Genomic DNA, 11,174 nt, shown 5'->3' with positions numbered 1-11,174 from the left:
ATTGTACTGTACTGCACTGTACTCTATATTGTACTGTACTGCACTGTACTTCATTATTCCAGGGGTTCTCAACGTTTTTTGTAGATCGTACATCAGCTATTTCAGCTATTTTTAATGTACAAACATTGGGGGTCGCCAAATTATTAAGGGGGGGTCCCCAAATAAATTTCAGTATTTATTGTCTCCACCAGGCCGAAGGCATGGGGAGAGAGTATGTTTTGCACTCCGTCCGTGTGTGTGTGTGTCCGTCCGTCTGTGTGTGTGTCCGTCCGTCCGTCCTTCCTTCCGTCCGTCTGTGTACAGCTAATCTCCGGCACCGTTAACCCGGTCGATGCCAAACTTTGCACACACACTCCCTGGATGCCAACGATGAACCTCTGCCCCGCATTTTCCAGAACGGCCTGTTATAGCGCCACCATGAGGCAGCTTTTCACATGTTTTACCTAAAACTGCACCGATCTGCGTGAAACATTGCATGCACACTCCCTAGAGGCCAAGGACAAACCTTTGACCTGCATTTTCCGCATCTGCCTTTTATAGCGCCACCAGGAGGCCGACTTTTGTAAAACACATTTTTTGATATTACTCCTCCAGATTCTGTCCAAAAATCTCTATGGGCATGTGCTCAAGTCGGATGTGTCCGATATTTCATATTCCATCCTAATTGGCTATAATTGGCTTTCACAGTTTGCAAGATTGCCCCGTTTTGAACAAAAGCCTCAAATCATGAACGCAGCATGCAATTTACGTGAAATCTTTCACACATTTTCTTACTGGGCTGAGGAATATATCCCACCCTTTTCACATTGGCCTGTTATAGCGCCACCGCCACCAACAGGTTGAGTTTTGCTAAACACATTTTTGGAACAAAATGCCTCAAATCATCCAATTGCCATCAAAGGCAAACATGTTTATATTACTCCTAAACATTTTGCCAAACATCTCACACAGTCCTATCCTCCTGGTGGAGACCTGTGCCCAGAAGGGCACTTTTTCTAGTTTATGATGTATTTTCACTATTATTATGGTTATTGGAGCGGCCAATTTGTATTGGGGGTGGGGAGGAGGGCGGGGCGGGGGTCCCGAGACATGGCCAAAGCATTTCCGGGGGTCACCAGCCAAAAACGTTGAGAACGCCTGCTCTATTGTACTGTTACTGTACTGTACTGTAATGCGTTATACTGCAGGGTATTGCACTGTAGCCTACTGAATACCACTGAATGCCACTGTATTCTACTGTAATGCATTATACTGCAGGGTATTGCACTGTAGCCTACTGAATGCCACTGTATTCTACTGTACTGTACTGCATTATACTGCAGGGTATTGCACTGTAGCCTACTGAATGCCACTGTATTCTACTGTACTGTACTGCATTATACTGCAGGGTATTGCACTGTAGCCTACTGAATGCCACTGTATTCTACTGTACTGTAATGCATTATACTGCAGGGTATTGCACTGTATAGCCTACTGAATGCCACTGTATTCTACTGTACTGTACTGCATTATACTGCAGGGTATTGCACTGTAGCCTACTGAATGCCACTGTATTCTACTGTACTGTAATGCATTATACTGCAGGGTATTGCACTGTATAGCCTACTGAATGCCACTGTATTCTACTGTACTGTAATGCATTATACTGCAGGGTATTGCACTGTAGCCTACTGAATGCCACTGTATTCTACTGTACTGTAATGCATTATACTGCAGGGTATTGCACTGTAGCCTACTGAATGCCACTGTATTCTACTGTACTGTAATGCATTATACTGCAGGGTATTGCACTGTAGCCTACTGAATGCCACTGTATTCTACTGTACTGTACTGCATTATACTGCAGGGTATTGCACTGTAGCCTACTGAATGCCACTGTATTCTACTGTACTGTAATGCATTATACTGCAGGGTATTGCACTGTATAGCCTACTGAATGCCACTGTATTCTACTGTACTGTAATGCATTATACTGCAGGGTATTGCACTGTAGCCTACTGAATGCCACTGTATTCTACTGTACTGTAATGCATTATACTGCAGGGTATTGCACTGTAGCCTACTGAATGCCACTGTATTCTACTGTACTGTAATGCATTATACTGCAGGGTATTGCACTGTAGCCTACTGAATGCCACTGTATTCTACTGTACTGTAATGCATTATACTGCAGGGTATTGCACTGTAGCCTACTGAATGCCACTGTATTCTACTGTACTGTAATGCATTATACTGCAGGGTATTGCACTGTATAGCCTACTGAATGCCACTGTATTCTACTGTACTGCACATTGCTGACCTCATTGTAGTGGTCCAGAGTGGACCAATGGACTCCAGCGGCCGCAGTCCTAATGAAGAGCCAATATCTGGGGTGCGCCTGTGATTTATATATGATTGGCCAATTTGGCTTCCCTGGAAGTCATATACGGTCAGCAGGAGGGGGGGGGGGGGAGAGAGAGAGGGGGGAGAGAGAGGGGGGGAGGGGGGGGGGGAGAGAGAGAGAGAGAGAGAGAGAGAGAGAGAGAGAGAGAGAGAGGCAGAGCTACAGCTGAGAGAGAGGGAGGGTAATGGACTCAGAGAGACAGAGACGAGGAATTGGAAAGAGGGTGAAAAAATGAACGCGAGACAAAGAGAGACGGTGTGAGGGAGAGAGATAATGATTAGAGAGAATAGGGAGGTGAGTATTTGATGAGACTGCCTATATTAAACCATCAGAGTATTCTCTCTCTCTCTCTCTCTCTGGGTGGGTGTCCTTCACAGCGACACAGGGACGTGGCTGACCCAAATGACTGGGATATTATTGGGAGTGCGCAAGAGGAGGCGCCCCGTCGCATACTGATGAGGCTTGGCACAAAGCTGCCTCCTGGCCTCATTAACCTGCCCCGCGGACCGCCTTTTGTAGACCCCCCCCCCCCAGCGACACCACCTCCACCATCATCATCACCTCGCCACACTCCACCCCCCCCCCCCCCCCCCCCGTACCCCTCCTACGCACACACCCGAAAAAATGCCCCCATCTCATCTACCTTTTCTCTGGGAGGTGCCGTGGGTTAAAAAAATGATAATGCCCCAGAGGATATACAGACTAGAGAGGGGGTCGGGTGTCATGGGTGTTTTGGGGGAGCTTGCGCTGCCGCCCCCACCCCGCTCTCTGCGTTCTAACTTTAGAAGGTGTGGGTGGTAGGAGGGGGGGGGGGGGGTGCGGGGAGCGGGTAGCAACGAGAAAAGCACAAAAAAGAGGTGATCAAAGTTCCACGAAAAGTTTGCTACGTGACTGAGCAAGAAGTGGGATCTGTGGCGGAGACGATGAAGCTGTCTAACGGCAGACAGAGTTGTCAAATCGTTACACTCCATTTCCATCTGCAGTCTGACATGTCTAGACTCCGGTCCAACCCGCTTCCGCGAGGGGGGGGGGGGGGGGATTTCAATTTATCCAAACCAATCACTAGAGACTGCTCAAATCTAGAGGCATTTTGAGACGACGCCAATGCATATAGCCATGCCAAAGAAATACAATAAAAAGCCTTCAAAGTAGAGATTTGTTCGGAATCAATTTAGAAGCATCGATAGCAGTGTCTATCGTGTTTATAGCGGGGCTTATGCCAGAGACGTGCTGGCCATTGGGAAATTCGGGACAACTCCCGAACGGCCGTTCCAGTTTTTTTTTTTTATTAATAAAATAGAGGGCCTCCGCAACTCCACTTCCCGGGCTGAATTATGGGCCCACCACGTCCCTGGTTTATGCTGTAGATTATACAGTAGATCTATTTGAGGTGCGAGTGTATAACTGAGTATATGAAGCGTGTCCATATCACTCCTATATTGGCTGCTCTCCACTGCTATACCTGTGACCTTCAGAAGCCATTTTAAGATTGTACTTTACTACTTTACTTACTTAGGGTTAGGACAGGCTCTCCAGTACATGACGGATATGCTGGAGCCCTACACATAGATATAAAAACCTACTGTACCTCATCTGTTCATTGGAGCGACGTGCACATGTATGGAGGCCGCCATATTTGTTTCCAATATGGCGGCGGCATGGCACGCTGCCACTCAGTGACTTTATCCTCAATATGTACTGTACTTTGCTCAGCCAATCAAATCATCACAATGGGGTTATCAGCCAATCAAAATCGGGTTCAAAATTGTGTTCGTGTTTGTGTTCACATTTTTTTTTTCATTTTTTAATTTACCCAGGGTAGTAGCTGAGCACAAGTGCTCATTTTCAGCAACGCCCTGCACATAGAAACACACAGACAGACACACACACACACACATTAAAACCTGTGAGCTGACCAGTACAACCTCAGTCTTATACTGTTGGCCACTAAGCAGCTCCACTGGAGCAGTTGGGGGTTCAGTTCCTTGATCAAGGGCACTTCAGCGGTGTTGGGTGAGTGATGACAATCACTTCCCGACCCAGATTGTTCCTGCCTGTCCGGGGAATCGAACCGACAACCTTTCGGCAACAAGGGCGCTCCTCTAACCGCTATGCCACCGCTGCCCCACATAAACAGACAAAGTGTGGTGTGTGTGCGCGTGCGTGCGTGCGTGCGTGCGTGCGTGCGTGCGTGCGTGCGTGCGTGCGTGCGTGCGTGCGTGCGTGCGTGCGTGCGTGCGTGCGTGCGTGCGTGCGTGCGTGCGTGCGTGCGTGCGTGCGTGCGTGCGTGCGTGCGTGCGTGCGTGCACACATGCTACACTCATCACAAAGTTTGGAAGGCATGCGGTGCCCCTGACAGCGAGGGAGTGCTGGGTAGGGATTTCAATTTCACCTTTAATGGAATCACCAAATAAGCAATAAACCCAAAACAAAGAAGGCAAGAGAGCAGGAGTTAAGTCAAATCCTCGCTATGACAGGATGACGACACCACAGAGAGCAGGGCAGGGCAGGAGATGAACTAAAAGACGTGGTGCAAGCAGCACGGAGACCGTGGGCCACACAGTCCACGCTGAAATTAGGGCTGGGCGAACAGCGACGAACCTAAACCGTAGTATGTATCGATGTATCGGGCACATATCAACTGAAATTTGCCGTTATCGGTCAATGTCAGTATTGACAAATAAAATGGAAGTATAGTCGATATTTATCTGTTGTTGACAAGCATACATTTTGTGCTGGCTATGTTGGTTATCTCTGCAGCCTACCAAGCTGCAGATTCTGAACATGTATTTCTTGTATTGAAGATGTATTTGTTTCCCTGGCACAAAAGGGGGAAATAAAAACAACAAAAAGAAAATAAACATATCAGTATCAGCTAAATTGTCCTTTAAAACATCGATATCGGCCAATAATTTCCAAATCGGTGCATTCCTACTAAATCGCTTTAGTTTTGACCTGATAAATTTGTATAATTGTATAATTATCACTATATCCATAATCTCTCTAGAACAGATTTCCGAGCTACACTACTGAATCTGTTGGCAGATTCAGTAGCAAGTTGAATCTCATACACAGGCGTGCGTGCATGCACGTGACATCATTAAAATACCACCAAGAAAAAAACAAACAAACAAATGGAACAAACAAACATTACACCACTGCCCAGCACTAACAGAAATGAAACGTTCAGAGCAAAATGACCAGGGTGGGAGATAGAGAGAGAGGGGGGGGGGGGGGGGGGGGGTACACAGGGTGATATGGGGATAGGGGAGCCTGTCACACAGCGTCAAGGCCGTCAGGCTGCACTGTGGAACAGAGTGAATAGTGGCATGCAGTCAGCAGTCATCAGGACCGGGGACAGATTAGATACAGGCTATTGGTTCTGATGGAGGCCTGTGTGAGGCCTGAAGGAGGCTCACTGTGTGTGTGTGTGTGTGTGTGTGTGTGTGTGTGAGAGAGAGAGAGCGAGACACAAAGAGATGCAGCCGGCTGCTCTGCCCGCCACTGGTTCCGACCTCCCACTGTGAGCTGTCAAGGCTGAGGCCTTGCATCATGGAGACACACACGCGATCATAAATGGATTACCCAAATGCCCTCTGTAATCGTGTGCGCCTGGTGGGTGCCGTTACTCAGTCACTGCACGCACGCACGCACGCACGCACGCACGCACGCACGCACGCACACACACACACACACACACACACACACACACACACACACACACACACACACACACACACACACACACACACACACACACACACACACACACACACACACACACACACACACACACACACACACACACACACACACACACACACACACACACACACACACACACACACACACACAAAATGTTTTTATATCGTCATGGGGTCATATAGACTATAGAATGTTATGGAAGCGACTAGTGGTGAAGAGATCCAGTAGAACTAAATGACAAGGAATTTTATGTTTGGTTGCATGCTGAAAATAGCAAGATCTACAAGCTCACAACGCGTCACAGATATTTAGTCGACTAAAAGTAGACTAACGCACTAAAACATTTCAGATGACTGAAATATGACTAAGACTAAATAAAAAATGACTCGCAAGACTATAACCAAGACTAAATCAAAATGTGCTGTCAAAATCAACACTGGACAGGAGCCTGGGTGACTAAAGGCCTATACTCAGTGATTTCGGTGACCACCGAAAAGTTCACCTCATCACTAAAAAGTGAAGTATGTATGAGCCTTAAAAACACATTCCCTGCCGGCATGTTTCCGGGTACCTCTGTAGCCCTTGCCACGCGAAAACTACAAATCCCGGGTCCTGTGACGCGCCATCTTGAACCAGAAGTATGACCCGCATCCTGTCCGTTGCTCAATCCGGCCCTAAACTAGCATGCAACACGGTAATCTGATAACCGGAGCGACGCACAAGATCATACTTCTTCTTATATCACCTCATCTGAGCTTTAATTCCGAGATAAACACCGCTAAAGATCGCGGCCATTATGGGACTATATGGAGATCGGATGATCGTTTTTAAACTGTTTTTGTTTTCTCTCGTCCGTTCCAAGTTGGATGCCGTTTCAGGTGATACACGCCTGCCGTAAGAGGCCTGCCATAAACGCACGCCGTAAAATGTATATTTACGACGATGGCAGACAAGTGATAAGGTTTGTGAAACGTATAGATACGATTATGACGCAAACTGTGTTTAAGGGGGAGGTGGGAGGGAGCGAGCGAGGGTGCTGGTGACCTGAGCTGTTGAAGTCGTGCAGGGCGCGCTGGGTCTTCATGGTGAACTCCTTGGTGGAGGTGAGCAGCTCTCGCTTCACCTCCTCCTTGCGCTGCCGGAGAACCGTCCCGCTGTCCAGCAGCGTCTTGCGGAACCACGACCACTCGCCGTTCAGCGTCTCCAGCATCTGCTGCACCTGATGTGTGTGCGTAAGAGAGAGAGTGAGAGAGAGTGAGAGTGATATAACTTAATTTCCTTGTCCTACAGATGTGCCGTTTGAGAACTTCACATGTCCTGCCATTGGCAAATCAGTAGATTGTCAGTGCATTCTGTTCATTCATTGTCAGAAACCAGACATCGTCAGTGAGAAAGGGGGGCAGGGCCTTTGCCAAGGTGTTATATGTTAATTCTATTCAGATTCCCTGAATAGATAAGAGTTCCTCTGCTGGACACATATTTTCAGTAACAAAGCAGTAGAATTAGCAGGGCTAAATCAGGATCTGCCCGAGCCCCATAGGATATACGTGCAGTGACAAATATCACCCTCCTGCCAGCTAAAAGTGACACTAGTATCACTGCTCATAATGCTCGGCCAAACCAGATAGGCCGAGGTGGATTCAAACCCCGAGACCCCTAGTGGTGGACAGGTACTTCACCGCTGTGCCTCCCGAGCACCATTTTATTCTAACCTTTTTTGAGCTTGAGAATTGGTTTTTACCAGTGTTAACAAGCTCACAGTGAGCTTGTACATCGGCTATTTTCAAAAGATTTGTATACATTTGAAAACTTGAAGTGGGACTGTGGGACATTCTGCATAATGAGTATTTTAAGTAGATTTTGATGTACTTAACTCAAGTACCTTTTGAATTCCGGTCTTTTACTTGTAACAGAGTAGTTCTACATTGAAGTATTGGTACTTTTACTTAAGGACAAAATGTGAGCACTTTTTCCACCACTGATTTTTACACTGTACACATGGCACTGCACCAAGGCGTACCACAACTAAACTTTTCTTTTTTACCCATGTTTGCTTGCCCCACCTGTCATTCTTTGCTTGCCCCACCTGTCATTCTTTGCTTGCCCCACCTGTCATTCTTTGGGCAGTGGAACGTTTGGGTACTTACGGGCAGTTCCACAGGCACCTCATACTTGTCCAGGATGGCAAACTGCTCATGAATGGGAGCGATCCGAGCCTCAAGCCTGGACACATCACCTTGTAAGGACTCCAGCAACTGCAGGCTCTCCACCAGCTCTGCCTGGGTCTGGGTGGGCGCATGCAGCCTACGCACGCACGCACACACACACACACACACACACCAGGCTGAGTCATCTCTTCCTCACATAGAAACACGCAAAACCAACCAAACGGATTGACACGTATGCACTATATATCATTGCTGTCGGGTAGAAACCACACACACACACACACACACACACACACACACACACACACACACACACACACACACACACACACACACACACACACACACACACACACACACACACACACACACACACACACACACACACACACACACACACACACACACACACACACACACACACACACACACACACACACACACACACACACACACACACACACACCTTGATGTGTACCTCATAGTACAGTGTCACGCAAAGCAAAGCAAAGTTACTATATTTACCCAGGGTAACTGGACTAAGCATCAGATACTTGTTTACAGCCAGGCCCTGCTCATAGAACATTTCATGGTAGTGGTTCAATGCCTTGCTCAAGGGCACTTCAGCGGTGGTAATTTTAACGTGCCGGTCCGGGGATACGAACTGGCGACCTTCCGGTATCAAGACCGCTCCGCAAACCGTTTGGCCACCGCTGCCGCTAAACAACAGCATCAAAAGTAGCAGATCAACAAGGTCCATCTGCTACTTTTTTTTTACATTTGAATCCCGACGAGTACAGTTAATGTGGACATAATGAGGTTTCCACCCGACAGAGACGATACACTCCCTCTTGTTTCATATTTCACTGAATTTCACAGCACTAGGATATCGCAGTATTGAGTATTAAAGAGTATTTTCTTTTGTGGACTGTATCAAATGTGGTGTGCCAAATCATAAACGGACTGCAAACTGTGTTCACGGTGGAAGATAAACCTGCACTTCTGTTCACATTAACATGATTTTCAAATCAAATTAAATGCCTGAAAACGCAATTAAAAGAACCAATCAATACGATCTCCACTAATGCGCTGGCTGCATAGACTGACTCACTCACAGAGGTTCAGACACTTGCAGCATTCAGCTTACATACCATGGTTTGCCAGCTTGCAGCAGGTGGCTTACACTGGCTTATTAACATTAAACTTAGCCTAAAGCCAGACTTCCCAAACTTTTAAATGTCGAATAACCATAAGCTCTGGCTGCGACCTCCCTTATTGTGATACGGCTTAGAAATAAATCACACCTGTGTGAAGTGAGGGGCGCTAATATATTAGTCTAACTCATGTTGCTATGATTAGGTGATGTTATGGTGATGTAAAACAAACATTAAACTCTCTTTATTGTTAATGGCATTTAATGTTTGTGTTTGCGACAAAACAAACATTAAACTCTGTCCATTGTCAATGGCGTTTTTAATGGCGTTTAAACAAACATTAAACCTGTATATAGGAGGCGCGCGCAGCCACGCATTTTGAGCTTGTAGATCTGCTACTTGCGATGCTTTTGAATTTGAATCCATAGTTGCTTTCCACCGCAGTTCAATGCTCTGCTTTCTCCTTCACAAATGTGCCTCGATGACGGCCCCATTCGCTGATTGAGCAATTACCAGCTGCCTTAGAAATCAGGGGTTATTTAATGCAGATTGCGAGCACAAATTGTATGAAATGATTTTCTGCGATTTTCATTTACGCCCCACAGCCTCTGCCTCGCCAGGTATTAGAGCACGAGTACCATAGCCTGACAAATCAGACCCGTGGAACATCTCTCTCACTACAATAATGTATTCACACACACACACACACTGGGAGCCAGAGATTGAACAGGGAGCCTTTCAGATTCCCAAGCTACCATTTTAGGTGCATCCTGATCCACTGCTATAGAAGCCAAATTCCAATTCCCAAAATATCGGGCACTCCAGCATGGCAGTGTTACGGTGAAATTGGTTAAATATGTGGCCTAAACACCGCTAGGTTGAACTCTGCTAATAAACAAAACCACAATGATTCACGTTCAGACACTGACATTATGTGACATATTTCAGCAGGTCACCAATTTCACCGTAACACCGCACCGATATGCTGGAGTTGACCGAGAGTGAGTGAACAAGTGGTCGAGATTTGGGGGATTGGAATTCGGCGCATGTGTTTTGCTCAAGGAGACTTTGACATGCAGCCATGGAGGAGCCAGCCAGGGACTGAACCAACAAGCAACCTTCCAGCTCCCTGGTGGCCGCTCTACCTCCTGGGCCGCATGCCACACTATGCACCGAGAAACTCTACTGGTCATCAGTGGCGTGCACAGATAGACACTAGGGGGTTCTAGAGCACCCCCTGCCCTTTTGGCAATGTGCCCTTTTGAAAAAATAAATAAATAAAATACTTTTTTTTCCTTTCTTTTCTTTGATTTTTCAAAAATAGCAGACCTACAAGCTCGTAGCGCGCCACTCGGTGGCGCGCTATGAGCTTGTAGATCTGCTATTTTTCAATAGCTAAAGCATAACATAATGCTAACACCAAAAGGGGTTCCCGCCCAAAATGGATTAAGGCACAAGGTGCCCTTTTTTAACTTGAGCACCTGCCCCTCTAAATGTCTGTGCACGCCACTGCTGGTCATATACATCTTTGTACGTTTCCGTAGGTGGCTTAGAGATTTTCCTTTGGCATATGCTCCAAAGGTAATTAAACAATCCCGGCAGCCTCGGTATATGTCACATTTTAATCTAAAGCCCTCAAGGTGTTAAAAGAATGTGAAAGACAGTCTGACTTGAGAGATCAGTTCACTTCATGACAAAAGGCTCAATTTGTACTCAAAGGCTAAAACCCCTACTGCGTAAATGAAAAGGGTAGGGCTAAATAAC

General features: G+C 46.7%; 1 protein-coding gene across 1 annotated transcript in view; it reads right to left on the bottom strand.

Moving 5' to 3' along the window:
- Positions 1–11,174, bottom strand: part of LOC306913850 (dynein axonemal heavy chain 2-like) — a gene marked incomplete at its 3' end in the record, with an annotated part of 263,300 nt that overhangs the window by 110,758 nt on the left and 141,368 nt on the right. Inside the window, exons 23-24 of the mRNA XM_079490662.1 lie at positions 8,236–8,392; positions 7,133–7,307 (exon numbers count right to left, since the gene is read on the bottom strand). Of these exons, the coding sequence (XP_079346788.1) occupies positions 7,133–7,307; positions 8,236–8,392 (332 nt within the window). The remainder of the gene's footprint in view (positions 1–7,132; positions 7,308–8,235; positions 8,393–11,174) is intronic.

This window comes from Electrona antarctica (genome assembly GCF_951216825.1).
Source record: "Electrona antarctica genome assembly, chromosome: 21".
NCBI classification, from domain to species: domain Eukaryota; kingdom Metazoa; phylum Chordata; class Actinopteri; order Myctophiformes; family Myctophidae; genus Electrona; species Electrona antarctica.
This window is presented reverse-complemented; position numbering and strand designations above follow the sequence as displayed.